At 43.9% G+C, this 24879-nt stretch overlaps 1 protein-coding gene and 1 pseudogene across 10 annotated transcripts in view; one reads left to right on the top strand and one right to left on the bottom strand.

Moving 5' to 3' along the window:
• Positions 1-24879, top strand: part of MTHFD2 (methylenetetrahydrofolate dehydrogenase (NADP+ dependent) 2, methenyltetrahydrofolate cyclohydrolase) — a 91054-nt gene that overhangs the window by 9684 nt on the left and 56491 nt on the right. For 5 of the 10 annotated variants that reach the window (XM_070572360.1, XM_070572349.1, XM_070572361.1 and 2 more), the window contains 2 exons: positions 21481-21612; positions 24552-24655. The exons of 1 other annotated variant lie outside the window; for it this stretch is intronic. In XM_070572360.1, coding sequence (XP_070428461.1) covers positions 24642-24655 — 14 coding nt within the window. In that variant the 5' untranslated portion in view covers positions 21481-21612; positions 24552-24641. Of the gene's footprint in view, positions 1-11611; positions 11878-21480; positions 21613-22837; positions 22989-24551; positions 24656-24879 lie in introns of those variants that run through there. 4 more of the 10 variants (XM_070572353.1, XM_070572352.1, XM_070572359.1 and 1 more) reach the window with 3 other exon arrangements.
• Positions 785-7947, bottom strand: LOC139075659 (uncharacterized protein C2orf78-like; annotated as a pseudogene).

Raw genomic sequence — 24879 nt, 5'->3', positions numbered from 1 at the left:
TCTGAAAGCCAGCTTGGTCACCAACAGGCATTAGCAAATACTGAGCACTGCTGGCATGCAGGTCTCAAGTTGAGGCCTTGCTCCTCCGCAGGCAGTGTGACTGCAGGCCACTGCGGAACGTCAGTAGTAAAGCAGCTCAGTGACCCTGGCCTCGCGTGTCGTTGCACAGGTTAACTGAAGTAGTGAGTTCGTGGGCCTGGTGCACAGGGGTCGGGGAAAGGCGATTTCTCTGCCTGCCCTGTCCTGGGTGGGCCTCCTGCTGCAGCAGCTCCCATGGGGAGGCCCCTGTTATCAGCTGCCCCCAAGGTAACTCAGCCCTTGTCATTCATCTCGTAGATTCCCTTTTGATTTATACTGACCGTCCCCAGCCGTAGTCATTCATGGATGAGGTGACCCAGGGCTTTTGGAGAAGTGTCCTGAATCTCTTGTTTCCCAGAACACTGATGTGATCACGAGCCATAAATACAGCCTCCCTGAGAGACTTTTTACATTTGTCCTGGTCAACCTAGACTCGTCAGCTGCCATCTTCAACTCTATTCCAATTTTACTCTTTTAACGCTCCTCTCAGGCCCTGCTTCTGACTTCTGCCATTCACGACTCCTGCTTCTTTTTCTAAACCCCTAAAATCTCTCCCCTTTTGGCTACCCCAGCCCTGGACCCACTTCCTGCCTGTTTCCTCATTTTGTATGCCTTTCCCTCATTCTCCCATCCAACGTCACTTCTTTTTTCTCATGAAGCCTTTGATCCCCACCCCCACCAAAGAGAAACCACAGTTAACAGCATCTCCAAGACAAAAGGCTTCTTTATTACTCATCTGTTAACTAGGACTGCTATTTATTGTTCTAGTAAATTTTTAAAATATCAAAATATATAACTCTTATCTATCTATAGAAAAACATCTGGACCCCAAAGGGGCACCAAGAGCCCTAGCAGCCTTATATCGCGTAGCCGTAGTATCGAGAAATTTCCATTTCTTTTTCCCTCTCAGTGAAAAACTGCACTTTCCCCCGAGAGGTGTACTTGGCAGCCTTCTCACGCTCCTGTTGAGCCTGCCTCTTCATGGCCTCCCGCTCTGGCCTCTGTTCCTGTGTGATGGGCTCTGACATCACTGGCCCTGGAATGTCGGGTTTCCTCCATGGAATTGGTTGCTTGCTGAAATCCTCCAGTAGATACTGGGCGGGAGGCTTGGGCGGGGCCTGGAGCATGGGCACAGCAGTGGCAACGGGCTCCTGCTGGAGAGAAGTGCAAGACGCTGTTGTGTAAGGTGCAGGCCTTGAAGCAGGACACTGAGGGACGCTAGGCCGGGTGGGGTTGGTCCAACCTGGTCGAGCGGGGTTGGTGGAAATTGGCCGAGCTGGTCTGGCAGGACCTGTCAAAGATGCAGGAGCTGGGTGGCTGGAATTGACTGCAGTTGGTTGAGCTGAGTTGGTGGAAGCAGGCCGGGCAGGGTCAGCCACAGCAGGCCGATGTGAGGCCAGAACCTGTGGCCTCCGAGGAACAGGTCAAGCTGGAGGCTTGTCCACGGTCAGAAAAGGCAGAGGTACCAACCTGACCTTCCCAGGAGGTGTCAGCTCATCCCAAGATGGAGGAGGACACTGTTTTTCAGCCCTGCCATCTGGTTTCTGAGCTTGGACTCGAGTTTCCAAAGGACCTTGACGCTTGAGTGGGGTATCCAGCCACGGTTTGATAGCTGGGCAGGGTTGGGGGTGTTTGGGGTTGCTGCAGGTTCCCAGGGCCCGGGAGGAAGAGGGCCCGGTGTTCTTCTCACTCTTCCTCCCCAGAGCATGAAACACCTGCACCGACTCCAGCATGTGCTGGCCGAGGCTGGTTCGAGGCCGCTTAAAGGTTTCTTGGCTCAGCTCGGGTTGATTCTTCCTCCGCTTCATCTTGGGCATCATTGGCTTCTCTTCCACCCTGACTTCAGTCCCTGACTGGTGACTCTCTCCAGCTTTCTTGGGGTTGTTTCCTCTGGTGCTCTTGGTCCTTTCCTGCCCATGGCTCTTAGTTGTACTGATCCTGCTGGGTGCGGCTTTCTGAGGTTTGCTGTTGGAGTGCTCGGCCTCGTTCTCAGGAGCCCTGTCTCGCCCTGACAGGCACTCCGGGTCCTTTGGCTGGATTTTGGCCTTGGGAGCACCATCGAGAGGCTCAGAGGCCTGATGTTTGTTCTTCCTGGTGTACTCGGAGGCAGCCTTTCTGCCACTTATCTTTTGCTGCAGCTGGATGGACTCGATGGCTCCTGTGTCTTTGGCTTGGATCAGCTCGGGGCCTTGGGGTTGATCAAGGTCTTTCAAGGGGTCGAATAGTTGGGGAAGGTGACCATCCTCCATCAGTGTAGCGATGTCTGCAAAGCCACCGCTAGCCTCGGTCCCGTTGTCCAGTGTCCCTTGGCCCTCAAGACTCATGCTACTCTTTCCCAGATCAGCGTTTTCAGAACCAGGGTGGTCCTCTGGTCCGAAGGGATCGATGCAGGCCAGGAGCTGGAGAATATCAGGAATTTCTAAAGGCTGTAGTAGAGGCTCTTGGTTTTGTATTGGGATCTGGTCGGGATCCAGGGGCTTTGCAAGTTTGGTGTTAAACTCATCCCAGTTCTTTGGATTTGGAGACAGTGCCAGGAGGTCACTGTTAGACGTCTTGTCTGGAGCTGTCAGTGACATGTCCCCAAGCTCAGCTGGTGGGTCACTCTGCAGCATCTGGGTATTTCTGCTACTGCAGGATTTGGGGAATTCTGGAGCTTGCTGTAGGTAAATTTTCTGGCTTGGCGGTTGCAGCCCCAGGGAAGTCTCCATCCCCAGGGACGTTTCCACCACTACAAAGGAAGCAAGGATGAAGTGAGTCCTCGGTGGGTGAGATGTTCCCCCCTAGACACCAGTGCAGCAACCACGTCCCTTCCCCCGATGGGCAAGGCGTTTCTCCTGGCTCTTAAGGATCATGGACAGCGCCCTGTACTAGGAGATAAGAGGCGAGTGTTCTGGTTCTTACTGGTGATCATTGGATGTCACTGTCCCTTGGTTTTCTTTCTATTTCATAGGATTGTCATAGGAGAATTAAAAAGTAAAAGAGATTTTTGAAGTATGAGACATTTCACAATTCCTAGCATTCTCCTGAGAGAATAAGAACAGTTCGCACCGTGGACCAGGATAGGGAGTGGAGCTCTTCCTGATGAAATTTATAAGTAAGGACAGATTCTTAGCCCACTGAGTTTGGACGGGATCTGGGGAGACAAGGTCTTATTCCCGGTATCAGGAAAGTGGCAGAAAGTTAACCTGACGCTATGGGAATGAGGGTTCTGAAGCGCCTTCCCAGGAGATGGAACTTGTACATCAGGAGAGGGAGTTCATTTGTGTTTGGTGGTACAGGGGACTTAGCAGGTGGAGCAATGAGACTTGTGGGGTCCCTTGGTGTGCTCTTGGGGTTCTCAGCCATGAAGTGTAGGTGGGCATTTCACTGCCCCCTTCTGACATGTATCATGTGCTCTTATGTCGGGTCTGAAATGGGGAGCACTGAGCGAGGGTAGTGTGCACTAAAGTGTCAGGACTTCAGTTCTACCTGTCTATGGCCTCGCCGCTTCCCAGCTGCAGATTTGACCCTGATTTTGGATGCAGACCTCCTTTCTCTGCCTTCTTGCTGTTTGTACTCACCTTGAAATCTGGTTTGTGGGATGGCTGGAGCAGACGCAGCGTAGTAGACCCCAGAGGTGGAGGCTGGTGGAAGGACATGTGTGGGCTGAATCTCCTTTAGTACCAACACCATTTCTGGTTGAGGAGCAGAGGCCCCAGCTCCTGTGTAGGACACAGAGCCGTAGGACTGCAGGCAGGGGCCAAGTTCTCCAGACAGCAGAGGCCCCAATGTGCCGTGACCATAGTAGTACACCTGGCTTCCTTCCTGGTAGGGAAATGACAGGCTGTGTCCCTGATTTGGAACCCGAGATGGTGTTCCCTGAACAAGGCTGGTGGAAAGTGATGGATACAGTGGGACCAGGTTATTGGCACCTGAAGTTCTGTCATACTGTGCTGCCATATACATGGAGGAAACCACTGAGTCCTGGCCAATGACAGTCAGAGTGCAGTCTCCGAGTGAAGAGGACTCCTGTGCAGTGCTTCCTGGGACACCCCACTCAAAGAGACCCGGATAGGAAGCAGCTGAGGTGGAGCTCTGGCTCTGGCCAGTCACTCCAGACAGCGTGGTTGTGCTAGAATGTTGGTAAAGGTAGGCGCTGCCCATGAGTGGCTGGGAAGAGGTGCCTGAGGCTGATGGCAGTAGCCATCCTGAACTGACGGCTGGAGCAGAGACTCTGGAGAAATTGCAGACACTTCCTGCTAGGGAAGCTGCATCGCTCACCACAGGTAGAGAGAGCTGCAGGGAGTTTGGAGTTCCAAGTAAAAATGGATTTTGGAAATTTTCTGTAGGGAACAAGAGGGTGAAGAAAAACTCAGTGAGACTGATCAACTCTGACAATGTTTGAGAAGCATCATCTCAAGGTTGCTGCATGAGGAAGCCTCCCATCCCCTGCTCACTGAGACAGCAAACACCCACGCCTTTATGGTGGTTGTAAGGGCGGGAGGAGTTTGTTCCTTTCTGTGTAACTGCCTGTGCTCCCAGCTGCGGCAGAGATGTGCAGAAGCCCCACGTGGTGTGGGTCACACCTTGTTGTCTAGGCTGGAAGCCCCCTTCTCCCTGCCCATCCTTCCCTTGAGCCTCCCCTAGTCCTGACTCGTCTACTCTTTGCTAGCATTGAAGCACTTGAAACTAGAACGTCCTCAGAGATGCTCTGTTCTGACGTTCTCCTGGTACGAGTGAGGAAACTGAGGCTCAGAGAGGTCAGCTGGAGTGGTCCGATTCTCCCATTATGGCAGCATCATCACCAGGTCACAGAGCCTAAGTCTCCTGACTTCTTGCCAGGACTCTGCTCTGACTGTTCCACTACCAGAACCCGGGAGAAGGAGACCTCCTAATAAGGTGTTTTCTTGGTCCCTTAGAAAACAGTGCAGCTGTTACCACTGTCTTCTTCTGGGTCTGTTTGCTCGTACAGTTCTCGTGCTGTTCCCTAGAGTTCACCCAGTAGTCAGTGCGGGTGGTAGGTGTAAAGGGTCACTCTTACCCTCTTCAAGCCTGGTTTCTGATCCTACCTACACATGACTTCCTGAAGGTGTGCATCCCAAGAAGTGCTTTTTGAAACAAAACTGTAATTTAATCTCTGAGCATCGGGTTACTCATCTGTAGTTATACTAATAATGAGTATAATCTTAGTAATAATTCATACATGAATGAAAGTTGTATGTGGCATATCTGTTATAGGGAGAAAGGCAATTTCTGTAAAAAATCATGGAAAACCTTTATCACAACTAAAAATAACTATACTGATATATGAAAACTGAGGTATGTAGCAAGCAGCAAAGCATAATAAGTTTACTAATAAATGAAATTCTGTATCACACATACTGTGTCGTGAAAGTGAGTATTGCTGGCTCCATTGTAGTGAATACTATTTACCAAAACCAGCCCAGAGTGGAAGGTGATCTTGAATGAATTCCTAGCCATTACGTGCCCACAGAGAAGCTATATGAATAAAACTCACCTGAAAGGCATTAAATGCTATAAATGTGAATGTACATCTGGCCACAATACGAGCAGAGTGATATTTCAGTGAAAACTGGTACAAAGCTGAGAGCAACATCCTAAGTGTAAAGGAATTCCCTTATTGTGCCCGTTCTTATTTCTCTGATCATGACCCAGCAAGGAACAGCTAGTAAGGAATTAGTCCTTCTGATTCAAGTTAGGGGATATTATTTTTTTTAAAACTTATGTTTTATTTTTAACAGGCATAACATCTGCATAGTTGAAAAATGAGAATAAAACACTAGAAACTCTGTTGCCTCCAGCCCTCTGGATAACGACTTTATCAGTTTCTGGATTATAGGAAGTGTCATTCCTAAAAGATCTCTGAAATGTGTATATTCAAACTCTCAGGTGCCATCCATGTTCAGAGAGGCAAGAGAAAAAAGCAAACAAGTGAGTCTGAGTCTGAGAAGCTGCTTTTCCTGGCGATGCCCTCCCCTGCCTTACTCGCCTTCCTTGGCTATGAATGTGAGCGTTTGCTCAAGTCAACCGTGCTTCGCCCTGCTCTGAGCACATTTCACTCTGTGCTCTTCCTGCTGCAATTGAAAATCTTTGGTTCCTTCAGCATGTCATGCCAAACCACCTCTTTTTCCTGGAGAGCTCCTCCTCGCTCTCCTCCTCATTCTTCTATTTTCTCAGCCTTCTAGGTTCCTGTTGGCCTGTGCTGATGAAAACAATCCTCAACTTCCTGACCTTCGAAGACTAGTCCCCCTATAGCCCAGTACTCTCCATCTCCTACCCTATTTTCCTTTTCACCTCATTTAAGTAGAAAATTCCAGAACATGTGAATATTGCTATTTGACGCACCCTAAATTTGAAGTACTAGAGATGAAATGTCAGTGGAGGGAGGCCATTGCAGATGAAACCTCTGGGTATATTTTACTAGATTTCTGCATCACCTAGGTTTTCTCTCTGTTTCTCAGGGAACACTCTCAAGAAGTCTCTGATTTCATTTCTACCTGGGTGCCTTTTAAGATTCAATATGAGAAAAGAAAAGGAGCAGAAGGAACAACAGTTGTAATATCCTGATGTGAGAGATGAGGAGAAAACAGAGTTTGTGAGAGAGTCAACGACTTGTCCAAAGTCACACAGCTCATGCATGTCAAAGTAAAATGTGAAATTACTCTCCCAGGTTTCTAATTCAATACTTTACCTCATTTTTCCATGCTCTTTTGAATCTACTACCAAATTTGGGGGCAAAAAGACATAACAAAAAACATTTAAAAGTTTCTTTCGCTACCTGACATGGTGAGAAAAGAAGAGGAAGCATCAACTGCAGATGCAAGGAATGAGGAGACGATACCAGAGGAAGTCTGAGTGGCTGCCGCCAAAGAGCGGTGTGTCCAGTACGAAGGTCGCTGGTCACACTGGTCACTTGCAATGATCCAAATTTATTTACAGACAACTCCATGGAAACCCCAAGATTCTAGCAGGTGGCAGTAGGTCCAGGGGGAGAACGATGTCACAGAGCAGGCAGTGTAAAGGTAAGAGACAACCAATAGGGCGGCCAGATTCCCCACAAGAAGATAAGATTGGGTGGAGGGAGTCGGGGGAGAGCTACAGCAGCACCTGCATGGCTGAGCTCCTGGGGAGGTGACATCCTAGGAGCCACATGTGCTAGTCTCTCTTCCCCAGGCTCTTATATTAGGGAATCTTCTCAACGTTCCTTATACATGTTCATTAATATAATTAACTCATGATTATTTTAGTCTATAAATTATGCATTTTGAATTGTACGTTTATAATTTTAGGTACAGTTAATTAATATCCTTAGTGAGGAAGGAAAGGGACATGTAGATTGACTCAATACAGTTGTTTTGAACTCCTATCAGTTGATCTAACTGTGAACTTGATGAAGCTTTTAAGGAGCAAAGGAAGGGATTAATGAGTCCTTTCTGTAACTTGGTGAAAGAGTAGGGTGAGGTTTGTTGAGTGCCCCTTGTGGGGAATGATGTGGTTCAAGGCTGTTGTCTTTCAGTTTCTTCTCCTTGAATCCTACCTTCCTTGGACTGGGCTGGGCTGGGCTAGGTTGGACTTGCATCTCTCTGCTGCTCCCCTTTTCTTTCTTCTGCATTATAGGCCTTGTTTCTGGGACCAGCCTCGCCCTTGCATCTCCCCCTCCTGGATGTTACTTCCTTTCAATCCCAGCAGCGGAGGTCTTCTTTCCAGTGCCTGATGCTTCTGAAAATGGCGTCTGCCCATTAGAAGCAGATGCCAGGGAGCCAGAGACACAGCTGAGGGGAGAGGTCTTCTCTTCCAGCCTTGGGTTGCAATTCTTTTGCCCATAATTTGCTACCTCTGGCTCATTTGGCCACACAGGCCTCCTGCCATCCTGCGCTTTTATACGTGAGAGTCATTTGGGGTCCTCCCCTTTCCTTCTCCTCTGAGTGTATCCAGTGTGGCAGTTGCTGTAGCCTCCTCCCTCTTGGAAACAGCCGCTGTAGAACATTGGGCCTCTAGGGTTCTCTGTCGGCCATGGTTGTGTGCAAGGCCAAGCGACATGCAGAGGAGAATAGTGAGAGAAAGAGGAGGACATTCGTGGAGAATAGGGAAGAGGCAAGGTGAAAGGGACAGAAAAAGAGAGTTGCCTGTGGATTTTTGGGTTTCTTGAGAAACAGGTTGATACATTTTGGCCTCACTTTGTATTAACGGAACTGACAATTCAGTATATATTTTTTAATGTCACTGGATGGTCCAGCAACAGCCACGAATTCTGTACATTTAAGAGAATAACCTTAAATTACTTTGTCTCATTTTGTTTTATGTGATATTACACGATTTATGTTATTCATTGGTATGTTTGTAGAATATGGGTCGTTTTCAAATGCTTTGGGTCTGTCTCCGTGTTTTTCCTGGTTCAGTTTTTAAGGATCCAACACTGGGAGACAGATCACATGCTCTTCTCCTGCTGATTGTTCATTTTGAAGCATCGTGAACTAACTTGACCTGAAGGGTTCTGTGGAGAAACTTACGAGGGGTCTGTGAGAAGCATTGTGGTGAGTTGCACGGTGCCCTCACGCCTAAGGAGCAGATGTCTGCAGTGCACCCGGCTGGCCTGGGAGCCTCTGCTTTTGTGCCCCTGCTTAGTGCTCCTCTCTCTAACCACTCTGGTGACTGTGAGACAGTGGGCGAGGGCTGAGTTGCTGCTGATTTGTATGTGGAGTCAGCTGATTTGGGGAGGAAATCTGTGGATCTAGTCATTTTCCTTGGTGGCAGACTTTTCGGATGCCTAGGTGTGTGATCCAAGATGCCAAGAGGCCACGAGAAGATAGTTGCTAGATGTGACCTCCACAGACACACATTTCATTTATAGGCTTATTTTTCCTGTTATGAAATGTGAATGTTTTGAGTGATGGCGGGGGTGTTTACCCGAGGAGAAATTGTGAAGGCTGTTGCAGTGTCGAGATATGGCTTGAGCTCACGTTTGAAATTTTTTGCCCCTCAGCTTCATACCTCAAATAGCCTACTTCCCTGACATGAGGATGTAACAGGAGGCTAACAACATATCCTAGATATCCGCAAGTTAGACCAGTCTCTCTCTTTTTTCTATGTTCCCATGGAAATGAAGGGAATCCAGAGCTACTGCAGGTTAGGGTGGGTGACGTAAGATTGGAAGAATTGTGGTAAGACAAATTCAGGTGGCAGTCAAATGTTTATACAAGAAAATGTTCACTTTCAACGTCCAATCTAGTTAGGCAAACCCTTACTTAGGCCTTTCCTGGTTCCCGGCCTCTGTAACTACATTCTCTCCGTAGTTCTGGGCATTTAACCTTAGCTTGCAGCCTCAGCGTCATATTAGCCTCTAATAGAATCTTAAGTGAAGCTGGGAGAAACTTCCAAGCATGAGTCCAATGCTGTGGAACTTAGCATCAAGCCCTACACTCACAGAAAGCCTTTTTTTAATAGTTAGGGCACTGTCTTGTCCCATAGAGCCACTTCCTGCATTTCGTACCCATGGGGATAACTGAGACTTGTCTTCACGCAACATGCCCTGTCCTTCTACCCCTGAGGCTCTTCCTTACTCTCCCCATTGTCACGTTTTCATTTAATTAAGGCCTGGAGTCCCTCACACTCCTGCATGTTCCCTGGGGCCCTACAAGACACTGGCAGATTTTGTTAGTGTCAACTGCTTAGCTGTTTGGTGATCCAAATATGCCTTGCTCCTGTATTTTCCATTCCAGTGTCCTGCATACCTATTCTGGTGTTTTTTAACCTCAGGTTGGATTCACACCCTGGAAGGCCTACGCTTTGCCGGTTCCCATAGTTTCTAAAAAGCGTTTTATGCTTAGGTCTGTATTTTCTTGTGTCAACTGAGTGTGTTCCCACCCCAAGCTTGTGTCATTTAGCAAATGGGAAGTGCAAGACCCATATAGCCTTTCTAGATTCTGATCGATGTATGTCACATTTTCTGTAGTCGTGTCTATAGACGTTTGTACCGGATGTACTTTTAGGCCACTACACACCTGTTGGATATTACTTTTCATAGATTCCAAAGGAATATTTTATGATGTAGCACCAAACTTGAATGTACTGAGTTGTAAGTTTGCAAACGATGGTGTGCTCACATATGTCGTTCTTTTTCCAGATAGCAATTTACTAATATTGATCCATGTTTAATAATGTAGAAGATTTCCGAATTGTAAATGGGTGGGCATTCAAACTTGGTTACACTATGATTGTCCCAGAAATGTTAAAGCTAGTGATCTTTTTGCCGTTCGTTCATTCCTTTATTTTAGAACTCTGATCTTTCTGACCCTCCGTTTACCTAGCACTGAAATGGCTGTAAAGATTGTTAACAGTGTTTGTAAGATATTTTCAGAAAGTAGAAAATAGTAAATAAACCTTTGCTATTAGAATTATCTACGGTTTAGGGGCTGGCCCCGTGGCCGAGTGGTTAAGTTCCCGTGCTCCGCTGCAGGCGGTCCAGTGTTTCATTGGTTCGAATACTGGGTGCGGACACGGCACTGCTCATTAAGCCATGCTGAGGCAGCGTCCCACATGCCACAACTAGAAGGACCCACAACGAAGAACATACAACTATGTACCGGGGGGCTTTGGGGAGAAAAAGGAAACAAATAAAATCTTTAAAAAAAAAAAAAAAAAAGAATTATCTACGGTTTAATCTGAAATTTAGTGCCCCTTCTGCCTGCAGACCTGTTGTAGGACGTGGTGTTCTTTGCTGTTCTCCTTGTAGCCAGATTAAGGGTTTTTCTAACAGGTACTGCTCCCTGCGCCTGATACTGTGTGGAAATTGTAGCCTTGAGATCCACTCTTATCACTCTCAGTTATTTTTTGGTATTTCCTACAATATACATACCATCACCCTCTAGCTGATACCTGGCACAGGATAGGAATCCAATAAAGTTTCACTGTAAGTGGGAGGGTAGGTCGTTACAATGGTTTTGGAGGGTAATTAGACAGTACTTTTCAAAATTTTAAGTTTGCATGTCCTCTTTCTAGTAATTCTACTTCTAAGAATTTAAAAGTAGCTGTATTCACGCACGAGGGTGTTCACATTGCAGTCCGTCTGTAACAGAGGACAAAAAACCGGAAACCAACTAAAAGTCCATCAGTATTGGACTCATCATGTGAATTATGGTAAATTATAAGCCATGTAATACTATGCAAGCATTAGCAAGAATAGAATGGATGTATGAATAAAGGGACTGGGAAGTTCAGTGTCCAGGGTTGATTGTAGGATGTATAGAGTATGCTGCTTTTACACGAAATCGAGTCTATGCATATAGGTACAAAGAAATATTTATATAAAATATACAAGTGAATGTAAGCACTTGGAAAATATCAGGACAACCACACAAGGAACTGGGGAAGTGGGAAAAAAACCTTTCATTCCATGTCCCATATTGCTTGAAATCTCAAGGCCTTGACAAACGTGCCGTGATCTGCATGAGCTGTAGTTCTGTCCTCAAGCGAAGGAGGGCGCTGTGGCCACCAGAGTCCTGTTTACTAACCCAGCTTCTCAGGCCGCCGGCGTGGTGACGTCATCAGGATGGGAAGCAGCGCCTCCGCAGTAGTAAGGATGATGGTTGCCTAGATTGCTACCGAGGTGCTTGCAGTTGGGGGACTTGTTCTGTTCCCGAGCGCCCTGGACGGGGGACTTTCTCACTGTTGGCATTCGATGGTCAGCATCTGGGGCCCGCATGAGACAGTGGTTTCGTACCTGCCACGCCCAGTCCAGGGACCCTTCTTGTCCGGGCGTTCTTCAGCCAAGAGGAAGGGTGGAAACCATGTCCCGGAAAGGTAATAAGCCTTGGCTCCTGAGCGCGGTCCTGCCGCCTTTTAGCTCCTGGGCCTGGGCGCCGTCCACTGGGGTCTCTGTCTGTCACTGTTGCCGCTGCAGGGCTCTTGGCCCCTCTGCCCTTGCTCGGAGGCACTGACTGGCTGGCTGCTCGCCAGCAGTGGCCGAAACAAACAAGTCTGAGATGTTCTGATTTCTCCCCATCCTTTTGAAAACAAGGCTGTGGCCATTGCTGCTCTGGTATGAGGCATACGGACTGCTTTTTAGGATGGTCTGTCAATGCTGGGGACAGGACTTAATTATCCCAACTGAGTCCTGCTTGATTCCTCAAATCGTGTTGTTTTGGCGCGGAAAATGTGAGTAATAAGAGATAAGTTTGAGTGAAAAAGGCCTCCAGTACTGTTCAACTTTCTATGGAAAATGTTGGATTGTGTTGCGTCCAGGAATCACAAAGGGCACCTGGTGCTTCTCACCAGGTCTCATTGGAGAGATCTTCCTCTATAGTTCAAATGATTGACTGTGAAACTTTGCCTTTGAGACCTTCGTTTCCTCCATCTCATGCCTCACGAAGTCCACTTCATCTTATCTCCTGAATATCTTGGAATGTGTCACCTTCTTTCCCTCAGCATCCTCTTACAGAACTTGCCTGATCTTTTGCGTTTAGGTCCTGACTAGTGTGCATGTATCTACTCTCCTTTCCTTCCAAGCCATTCTTCACACAGGAACTCTTTTTAATAGGCGAGTTGGAACATTGATCAGAAGCATGGCTCAAAAGGATTGTTTCAGAATAAAAGCGAACTCTTGACTCTGACCTTGAAGAGTCTGCCTGGTCTAGAATCCTCTCTGCTTCTTCAGCCCCGTCTTGTGCCCCTTTTGCCCTCACTTTCTATCCTTCAGATTCACTGAGTTAGTTTCAGTTAATTCTCCCTGATCCTATAGAAGTTAGCTCAAATACTGCTTTTCACTGTAACTCCTAGCACTGAGTGAAGTTCACAGCCCCTTTTCCATTGGATATTCTTTCAAAATATGAACTTGAAGTTGTGCACTGATTGTGTTTGATGGCATCAGTTGTATGAGAGTTAAAAATAAACCATGAAGTGAAATAATTGAATTTAAACGATTTCAACTCTGGGACAACATAAAGCACACTAACATTTGCAGTATAGATGTCCTAGAAGGAGAAAAGAGAGACAAAGCAGCAGAGAATCTATCTGAAGAAATAGAAGCTGAAAACTTTTCTAACCTAAGGAAGGATACAAACAGCCAGGCACAGAAACCACAGAGTGCACCAAGCAAAATAAACCCATGAGGCCCACACCAAGACACGTTATAATTAAAATATCCAAAATTAGAGATAAAAAGAGAATCCTAAAAACTGTGAGAGAAAGGCAGTAAGCACATATAAAGGAAACCCCATAAGGCTATCAGCTGACTTCTCAGCCAAAAGATTACAGGCTAGCCAGGAGTGGCATGATATTTAAGGTGCTGAAAGGAAAAAATCTATACCCAAGAATACCCGGCAAGGTTATCATTGAGCATGGAAGGAGAGATAGAGTTTGCCAAACAAGCAAAAATTAAAGGAGTTTATCACCAAGAAACCAGTTCTACAGGAAACGCTAAAGGACCTTATTTAAGTGAGAAAGAGAAGACCACAATAGGAATAAGAAAATTATCCCCAAAAAAGGCAATGAAATCATTGGTAAAGGCAAAAATACAGTAAAAGTAGCAGAGCAGCCACCTATGAAGATAATACAAAGGTCAAGAGACAAAAGTACTAAAATTACCTATTTCAATGATAACAAGGTAATGGATACACACAAAATAAGATGTTAGATATGATATCAAAAAGAAAATGGGGGAGGAGGGGAATAAAAGAGTAGAGCTTTTCAGAAAGAAGTCAAACTAAAGAGGCCTTCAACTCAATATAGATTGCTGTATACCTAGATTATTATATATGAACCTCATGGTAATCACAAACCAGAAGCCTATAATAAATACACAAATAATTAAGAGAAAGGAACCCAAACATAATATTAAAGACAGCCATGAAACCACAAGGGAAGAGAGCAAGAGAAAAAGAAAGGAACAGAGAAGAACTACTAAAACACCCAGAAAAAAAGTAAAAAAGTGGTAATAAGTACATATTTATCAATAGCTGCTTTAAATGTCAATGGACTAAATGTTCCAATCGAAAGGCATAGGATGGCCAATTAGATAAAATAATAAGACTGAGACATATGCTGTACATCAGAGACACACACTTCAGACCCTCGCAAACTGAAAGTAAAAGGATGGAAAGAGCTACTCCATGCAAATGGCAAAGAAAATAAAGCTGGGATAGCAATACTTGTATCAGACAAAATAGACTTTGAAACAAAAACTGTAATGAGACAAAAAAGGGCACTACGTAATGATAAAGGAAACAATCCGACAAGAGGATATAAGACTTGTAAATACCTGTGCACCCAACATAGCAGCACCTAAGTATATAAAGCAATTATTAACAGACATAAAAGGAGAAATAGACAGTGACAGAATAATAGTAGGGGACGTTAACACTCCACTTACACCGAAGGATAGATCATCCAAACAGAAGATCCATAAGGAAATGTTGGCCTTAAAAAACACATTAGACCAGATGGACTTAATAGATATATATAGAACATTTGATCCCAAAACCGCAGAATACACGTTCTTTTCCAATGCACGTGGAATGTTCTCCAGGATAGATCGCATATTAGGCCACAAGACAAGTCTCAACAAATTAAAGAAGATTGAAATAATACCAAGCATCTTCTCTGACCACAAAGGTATGAAACTAGAGATCAACTACAGGAAGAAAATCAGAAAAGCCACTAATTTGTCAAGATTAACCCTAATGCTACTGAGCAACAGTTGGGTCAATGAATAAATCAAAGGAGAAATCAAAAATACCTGGAGACAAATGAAAGTGAAAATACGACATGCCAAGATCTATGGGATACAGCAAAAGCAGTTCTAACAGAGAAGTGTATAGCAATTCAGGCCTACCTCAACAAACAAGAAAATTCCCAAATAAACCATCTAATGGTGCGCCAAAAGGACCTGGAAAGAGAAGAACAAACAAAGCCAAACTCAGTAGAAGGAAGCAAATAATAAACATCAGGGCAGAAATAAATGACATAGAGACTAAAAGAACAATAGAAAAAAATCAGTGAAACCAAGAACTGGTTCTTTGAAAAGATAAAATTGACAAACTTTTAGCTAGACTCACCAAAGAACCAAAGAAGTCTCAAATAAATACAATTAGAAATGCAAAAGGAGACATTACAGTGGACACCTCAGAAATACAAATGATCATAAGAGAATACTATGAAAAGCGACACACCAACAAATTGGATAATCTAGGAGAAATGAATAAATTCTTAGACTCATACAACCTGCCAAAACTGAATCGAGAAGAAATTGAGAATTTGAATAGACCAATCACCGGTAAGGAGATGGAAACCATGATCAAAAACCTCCCCCAAAATAAAAGTCTGGGACCAGATGGCTTCCCTGGTGAATTCTACCAAGCATTCGAAGAAGACTTAGTACTTGTCCTCAAACTCTTCCAAAAAATTGAAGAGGAGAGGAACCTTCCTGAGAGGCCAACATTACCCTGAAACCAAAACCAGACAAGGACAACAACAAAAAGAGGAAATTACAGGCCAACATCACTGATGAACGTTGATTCAAAAATCCTCAACAAAATATTAGCAAATTGAATACAACAATACATTAAAAAGATCATACACCATAATCAAGTAGGATGTATTTCAGGGATACAGGGATGGTTCAACATCTGCAAATCAATCATCGTGATACACCACGTTAACAAAATGAAGAAGAAAAATCACATGACCATCACAATAGACTCAGAGAAAGCATTTGACAGGATACGGCATCCATTTATGATAAAAACTGTGAATAAAAAGAAAGTACCTCAACGTAGTAAAGGCCATTTATGACAAACCCACAGCAAATATCATTCTCAATGGAGAAAAACTGAACGCTATCCCTCTAAAAACAGGAAGCAGACAGGGATGCCCACTTTCACCACTCTTATTTAACATAGTATTGGAAGTCTTAGCCAGAGCAATCAGGCAAGAAAAAGAAACAAAAGGGATCCAAATTGGAAAAGAAGAGGTGAAATTGTCACTATTTGCAGATGACATGATTTTATATATAGAACAACCTAAAGAATTCAGTAAAAAAACTTTTAGAAGCAATAAATGAATATGGTCAAGTTGTACGATACAAAATCAACATACAAAAAATCCATTGTGTTGCTATACACTAACAGTGAAGTAGCAGAAGGAGAAATTAAGAATACCATCCCATCTACAACTGCAACAAAAAGAGTAAAGTATCTAGGAATAAGCTTAACCAAAGTGAAAGATCTGTACACTGAAAACTATAAAACCTTGCTGAAAGAAATTGAAGAAGACACAAAGAAATGGAAAGATATTCCATGCTCTTGGACTTGAAGAATTAACATAGTTAAAATGTCCATACTTCCTAAGGCAGTCTACATTTTCCATGCAATCCCTATCAAAGTTCCAGCGACATTTTTCACAGAAATAGAACAAAGAATCCTAATATTTATATGGAACAACAAAAGACCCCGAATAGCCAAAGGGATCCTGAGAAAAAAGAACAAAGTTGGAAGTGCCACACTCCCTGATTTCAAAATATGCTAAAAAACTATAGTAACCAAAACAGCATGGTACTGGCACAAAAACAGACACACAGGTCAATGGAACAGAATCGAGAGCCCAGAAAGAAACCCACACATCTATGGACAGCTAATTTTTGACAAGGGAGCCAAGAACATACAAAAGAGAAAAGAAAGTCTCTTCAATAAGTGGTGTCGGGAGAACTGAACGGCCACATGCGAAAGAGTGAAAGTAGACCATTATCTTACACCATGCACAAACATTAACTCAAAATAGATTGACTTGAATGTAAGCCCTGGAACCATTAAACTTCTAGAAGAAAACATAGGCAGTACACCCTGTGACATCGGTCTTAGCAGGATATTTTCAAGTACCTTGTCTGACTGGGCAAGGGAAACAATAGAAAAAATAAACAAATGGGACCACATCAAACTAAAAGCCTTCTGCACAGCAAAGGAAACCATCAACAAAACGTAAAGGGAACCTAACAATTGGGAGAACATACTTGCAAATCATATATCTGTTAAGGAGTTAATATCCAAAATATACAAAGAACTCGTACGTCTCAACAACAGAAAAACTAACAACCCAATTGAAAAATGGGCGAAAGATCTGAATAGACATTTCTCCAAAGAAGATATACAGATGGCCAACAGGCACATGGGAAGATGCTCAACATCATTAACTATCAGGGAAATGCAAATCAAAACTCCGATGAGGTGTCACCTCACTCCGGTCAGAATGGCTATAATGAACAAGACAGGAAACAATAAGTGTTGGAGAGGACGTGGAGAGAAGGGAACCCTCCTACACTGCTGGTGGGAGTGCAAACTGCTGCAGCCACTGGGGAAAACAGTATGGAGATTCCTCAAAATCTTAAGAATAGATCTACCATATGATTCAGCTGTTCTACTTCTGAGTATTTATCCAAAGAACGTGAAACACAAATGCATAAAGATACATGCACCCCTATGTTCATCGGAGCATCATTCACAGTAGCCAAGACTTGGAAGCAACCTAGGTGCCCATCAAGGGATGAATGGATAAATGAAGATTGGTATGTATACACAATAGAGTACTACTCAGCCATAAGAAATGATGAAATCCGGCCATTTATGACAACGTGAGTGGACCCTGAGGGTATTATGCTAAGTGAAATAAGTCAGAGGGAGAAAGTCAAAACCCGTGTGATCTCATTCATAAGTAGAAGATAAAACAGTGAAAATCAAACACAGAGAAACAGAGATTGGATTGGTGGTTACCAGAGGGGGAAAGGGGAGGGAGAAGTGGGTAATTAGGCATACATGTGTGGTGATAGATCGTAATTAGCCTTTGGGTGGCTCGATTCATGATGTAATCTACACAGAAAGCAAAATATATAATGATGTATACCAGTAACTTGTCTAATGTTACAAACCAATGTCTCCGCAATAAAATAATAATAATAATAAAACAATTTCAGTCAGCATGGGAGTATTGATGAACCTTAGCATTCGGGACTGGGCTGGGTTATCAGGGATACAGAAGGGCTGGCCATCTGTGTCTTAGACCTTGTTTGTGGAGACGTTTGCTCTGTTTTGTTGCCTTGTATCTGTTTTGAAGATGGGAAAGAAGGAAAAAGGGGAGAACAGGTGGTTACTAGGTGGGGTTGAAGAAGGGGAGCAGCAGGATGCCAAGCAGAGCAGAGGGGACCCACTGTGTGGGCTGTGAATTCCACTTTCAAGGAGCCTCATTCTACACAGGGAGACAGGCTAATGTCAAATTTGGCTCACAAAAAGTGTGTTACTAGGTGGAAAGAGTGTCTCCCAGTTGGACACCAGATGCTGGGGACTCATTTCATTGCTTTCAAAGTTCTTTTGAAAAGATAAGCAAAGGTTGATTTAGCATTCTTTCAGAAATCTGAATTCACTGTGTAGAGCTGTATCCTCAACCCTGTCTCACTCCGTTTCCCCTTTTTATAGCAGATACTTTGTAATATCCTCTTTACTCTCCTGAAGTGAAATTCTTAGATATATACAACCTGCTTCCATATTTAAGTTTAAGAAAAAAAGTCAATGCCGTGCTCTGACTATAATATAAAGGATAAGTAAAATAAAGTAATTTAGAATAGAGTAAGAAGTATTTACATTTCCATATGTCAATGCTTGGGCATGACTTTACTGAAAATAAAGAAATCGTCAGTTATTTGCGCCATGAATGCCAAAGCTGCCCGTGCTCACTGATCTGGGTGGGTATGTTGCCTAGTGGCAGGAGTTTCAATGGTTGTGAGCTGTGCTTAGTAGATTTCCAAAGAAAACAAAGTACAGTCTTCACTAGGACGACAAGGTGACTGCTGTCCCGGACATTCAATGTCCGTGAAAACTGCGAAGAAACCCTTTGTGTTTATGTGTGAAATGGAGTTAGGTTCTAAGGCTTAGATACTTTTGAACAGTTTTTACACCTCTATGGATGTTGACTAGCACGTTCAAAAGTCATCCAGGTGTGAGACCCATTTGTGGGACTGTTTTGAATTTGGCAAGATGTCTGGTATCCATGACCCTCACCCACTAAACGCCAGTAAGACGCCTTCACTCCCTTCGTCACAACCACAAAAATGCCCTGGATCAGCAAGGTCAGGATTTCAGTATCGAAACTGAAAAATTGTGTTTCTCTTTTAACTAAACAAGGAATATGTGGGGAAAGCATTTGACCGACTTAAAGAAGGTGAGAAGAGATTCCATGTCTCGTTACCCTGCCCGGCACAGTGTGGATTAGTGTCAGGAAGAGCCCACTTTCAACGTATTGGGAATTTATTTAATTTGTGTCTCATAGGTCAGGGTTTCTTTCTTCTTCACCTACTCTGTCAATTCTTCTGCATCTCTGGACTTAAACATGAGTGATTTCATAGACAGACAAATGGTTCTGATTCACATCCAGCAACACCAAGCTTAGTGTTTGACACATCGTAGCTACTTCCCAGTCGTTGTTGAATGAGTGAACTGACGGCCCACCCCCACCCGCATTGGCAGTGCCTGTGAATTTCCTCCTATTTTCCTCCTCCTCTCCGCGATTGTCCTCACTCCTCGGTCCCTGCTCCACGGTCTCTCCAAGGGGATCCTGAGGTTCTCCCGGGTCCCTGCTCAGCCCCTTTTCTTCAAGGACATCAGCAGGGAAGAGCAGGAAGACTCTTCAGTCTCCTTTCCTCCGCACAGCCAACATCTTTCCTGTGTGACGTGGTTATAGGAAGCCTCTTCTCGTTCTGTGTGCACAAGGTGTTCTCTTCAGTGTTGGGACTGTTTAAGGCGCCATCAAGGGGGTTGCGAAGCTGTAGGGCCACTCCCAGTGCAGTCCCTGTTCACGCAGTAGAGGTAGGGAAATGAATGACCCCTGCGTGGCAGCGGAATGGGACAAGGTGTCCTGGGTGTTTGAGGGAAGTCACCCAAGGCAAAGCTGCCTCAGTACCTGGCAGTCGAGTGTCAGGCACAGTGGACTGTCAAGTGGCAAATGATGTGTCACAGAAATGCCACAGCAGAAATGCCTAGGAATGGAAAGGAGGGGGAAATGACAACAGACAGGGTTAATCAAGGAAGGCTTCCTAAGCGGTTTGTGACTAAATGAGTTACCTCAGGTTGGCTGTTGTTCAGATAGCTGGAGACGGTAATGATCCTCCAGCTCCAAGTCTGGAAGAAACTGACAGGAGAGATTGTACGCCTTGTTGTAATTAATCCAGTCTTCAAACCTTTCACAGTGTTCTGTGGAAGACTCAGCATCGTAGATCTGTCAGATCTGCCTAAGTTAATTTATAAATTTAACGTCATCTCATATCATCTGATTCTAAAGCTCGTATAGCAAAAGAAACTTACATCACCAGGAAAATTCTGAAAAGGAAGAAGGTAGAAAAGGGTTGCCTAGCCCTACCAAATGTTAAGCCATACTAGAAGTGTTGCTGGAGCACAGGGGATTTTTCGGGTGGTGAAGCTAATCTGTCTGATACTCTAGGGGTAAATACATGTCATTGTACATTGGCCAAAGCCCATAGATTATACAACACAGAGTGACCCGTGATGTGAGCTATGGACTTTGATAATGATGTGTCAATGTTGCTTCATTGATTACAACAAATGGAGCACACTGGTATGGCATGGTGATGGTGGGAAAGGCTGTGTAGGGTGAAGGAGAGATGGTTAAAGTGAGAACTCTTTACTTTCTGCTCCGTTTTACTATGAAGCTAAAACTGCTCTACAAATGAGTCTATTAGTTTTTTACTTTTAATTTTTTTTGTGAGGAAGACTGGCCCTGAGCTAACGTCTCTGCCAGTCTTCCTCTGTTTTGTGTGGGATGCTGCCACAGTGCGGCTTGATGAGCGGTGCTGGGTCCACACCCTGGATCCCAAACTGCAAACCCCGGGCCACCGAAGTAGAGCTGGTGAACTTAAGCACTACGCCACCAGGCCGACCACCTCTGTCAGTTTTTTAAAAGATGTGTTGCTGGCCCTTGAGTAACCACAGATCAGTGGAACAGAGTACATAAATAAGATAAATACATAAAAGAATATTTAGCACTAAGAGCCATCCTTCATTTATTTAGATATTCTAGGAGTATTTATAAGTGCCTACTCATAGGCACTCCGCTTGGAGCTGGAGGTACAGTGGTGGACAACACTGATGTGGTCCCTGCCTTCTGGGAGTTTACAGTCTGGTTAGGTCCCCCCGTGACACAAATACAGAAGTAAATCTCTAGAAGTGAGCTTATTTTCTTCCCTCTAATCTCTGGGGGAAAAGATTGTAATCTAGCTTGTAACTTCCAGAAGGGTGGAAACTTTCCTCTGAATCACAGTGTATGTTAGCATCATAGGGCTTGAATGAATGACAGTATAAGAAAGGATTTGAAGCACACATTTGCTGTTTCTTATTTCATTCTCTCTGACAGAGTTTGGAAAAGAATCTTGTTCTAGAAGAATGTTTTTACCCCTTGGCTGTTTCCAGCAAAATCTGAGAGCAGAGTGAAGAACTTGGACTGATTATTGATGTAACACACACTCCCCACTAATACAAACCAGAGGTAAATGGAACCCTTAATTGAAAGGAACCGTCTTCATTCTTATGGTATAATAAGCATAGTAATTCAGTAGTTGTAATCCTGGCCTTCTCTCATGGGTAGTATTTCAAAAAGGGAACCAAGTGCTTTCCTTAATTACGCTTTTCTAATTGCTACCTGAAAAAGAGAGTAAAGATGTGAATTGAAATATAATATTTGGCAATAACCTCTGTATGTGCTTAAGAAATTGTATGAACTTCCATGTTCTATGTATATTTATAAAGTATATATTATAAAAAATACATACATATATTTTTGCTGAGGAAAGATTTCTCCCTGAGATAACATACGTGGCCGCGCTTCCTCTTCTTTTGCTTGAGGAAGATGAGCCCTGAGCTAACATCTGTGCCAGTCTTCGTCTGTTTTGTATGTGGGTCAGTGCTACAGCATGGCTGACGAGTGGTGTGGGTCCGTGCCTTAGATCTGAATTCGTGAACTGAGGCCACCGAAGCAGAGCCCACTAAGCTTAACCACTACGCCACGGGGACGGCCCCCCTGTTCTATATTTTCAAAGTAAAGTGAACTTCTAGTAAGAACAGTAGTAGCCTAAAGAAAAGAATGGAGTATCCATGGTATCTTCAGTACTTATTTTGGGCAGTTGTGAGAGCACGTGTAAGTATCTTGATAGAAGACAGTTCTCTAAGTTTTATGCTTTCGTTTCCTAATATCTTTGGATATAATAGAGAAACACATATGTTCTGTTGGCCTGTGTGGCATTATCAGTGGGAAAGAATTATCCTTTTTCTAGGCAGTTCCACAGCCTTCGGAAACAATAACACCTAATGTCTGTAAACATTTGTACAGGCCTACCTCACAGATATCACAGGTTCTGTTCCAGGTCACTGAATAAAGTGAATATCGCAATAAAGCGAGTCAGACTAATGATTTGGTTTCCCAGTGCATGTAGAAGTTATGTGTACACGATACCATAGTCTGTTAAGTTTGCAATAGTATTATATCTAAAGGGACATCATACATAGCTGAAGTAAATAATACCTTATTGCTTAAAAATATGAACCATCATCTGAGCCTTCAGCAAGTTGTAATCGTGTTGCTGATGGGGGTCTCGTAAGAAATGCAGCGTCTGTGAAGCACGGTAGAGCGAAGCACAGTACAGTGAGGTAGGCCTGTACAGCAGCTGCCATTTAAAAAGTGCGTGCACACACGTTAAGTCAGTGAATCCGCACAGCAGGCCTTTGCTGATGAAGTGGGAGTGGTACTAACGTCCCCTCCTGAGTGCTTCCTCTGCACTGAGCCTGGAGCATAGACGGTGACAGTGACTCACTTCACAGATGATGAAACTGAGGCCCAGAAAAGGAAGAATTGAAACTTGAACTCAGGTATTCCTTATGTTTTTTTTTTTTTTACTGTAGTAAAACGTACGTAAGCAATATTTATCATTTTAACCATTCATAAGTGTACAATTCAGTGGCATTAAGTGCACTCATGATGTTGTGCAGCTGTCACCACTGCCTGTAACCAAGCGGTTTTCATCATCCTCAAGCAAAGCTCTGTCACCATGAAAAACTAACAGCCCCATTTCCCCTCCCCCAGCCCCTGGTGACCTCTATTCTACTTCACGTCTCCGTGAATTTGCCTGTTCTAGGTGCCTCATGTTAGCGGAATCCGACATATTTTTCCTTCGGTATCTGGCTTATTTCACTGAACATAATGTTTTCTAGGTTCATCCATGTTGCAGCATGTAACAAAATGTTATTCCTTCTTAGGGCTGAATAGCATTCCATTGTGTGTACATACCACATTTTGTGTATCCATTCGTCTGTTGATGGACACTTGGGTTGTTTCTACCTTTTGGCCCTTATGCATCATGCTGCTGTGAGCATTGTGTACAAACATTTGTTCAAATCCCTGCTTTGAATTCTTTTGGATGTATAGGTGGGATTAGAGATGTTGGATCGTGTAGAAGTTCTACGTTTAACCTTTGAGAAAGCGCCAAAAAGTCTTCTACAGTGTCGTCCTGTTTTAACAATTAACACAAATTTTAAGCATTTACAGGAGCAGACATAATGGTGTGGTGTTCGTGGACCAGCCGTGAACTCCTTCAGCTTGAATATTTATCAGCTGATGGCTGTCGTGTCTCCTCTCTACCCCTCCCTGTTTCGCCCTATTCCATAGTTTTTTAAGCAGATCCCCAATATCATATACTTTCACCTGTTCATCTTTGATATATACATTTAAAATGTCAGACTTTTGTTCCTTAATATCCTGGTTTATTATTAAATATCCAGTCAGCGCTCAAATTCGCAGTTGTCTCCTAAATGTCATAGAAATTGTTTTGAAGAGTTTGAGTTAGGTCTAAGTTAGGGCCACACTTGGCGTTTGATTGTTAGGTCTCGGATGTCTGATTTAATCTATGGGTTCTCCTTCCATGTCTCTCTCCACTTTCTTTGTCTTTGTTTCTTTTTTTCTCAATAACTTAGCTTTTTGAAGATACCAGGTAGTTTGTCCTATCTGAAGATGACATTACAAATAATACAAGAGTGAATGAACACAATGGATAATGTCTTAAGAGAAAGAAGAGAAGGAGGAAAGTTTAAAAATTCTATAAGAAGAGAAAATGAATTCTAGAGAAATGACAAATATTAGAGATAAGCAAAAAAGTCAGGCCAACTCTGAAAATAGTAATTCCAACACATGTAAGAATTTGGTGTAGCATAAAAATGATATTTCAAATCAGTGGACACATTAGTGAGTAAACTGTGATACTTCCACGTTGGAGTGTAAATCACCTCTCTGGAAGGATCCGCAGCGTGGCAAAAGTAAATGTGTCTAAGGGAGGAGGGAAATGGGTGGCCGGGGAACTTGGGGAGAAGGGTGAATTTCCATTGAATCCCCTTTTGTACCTTTCTCACGTTCTCTCCTGTGAATCTATTACCTCTGAGGTCTGCCTGCCTGAGTTGAAACCCCAGCTGCCCCAGTTGCTGCCTCTTCACCTTGGGCCAGTTCTTGACACTCTCCAAGCCTGTCTCCTTATGGGCGAAATGGGGTGAGTGACTTCGTGGTGCTTCGTGACACAATATAAGCTCTCATTAAATGTAAATGACCAGCAGAAACAACACAAATGTCCATGAACTGAGGAAAGCATAAACAAGTGTGGTGGCTCCATTATGCAGTCATACAAAGGAATGAAAGACTGACACACACTACCACGTGGATGGACGTTGAAAAACCTTCTGCTAAGTGAAAGAAGCCAGACACAAAGGTCACGTA

This window comes from Equus przewalskii, chromosome 14, assembly GCF_037783145.1.
Source record: "Equus przewalskii isolate Varuska chromosome 14, EquPr2, whole genome shotgun sequence".
NCBI classification, from domain to species: domain Eukaryota; kingdom Metazoa; phylum Chordata; class Mammalia; order Perissodactyla; family Equidae; genus Equus; species Equus przewalskii.
This window is presented reverse-complemented; position numbering and strand designations above follow the sequence as displayed.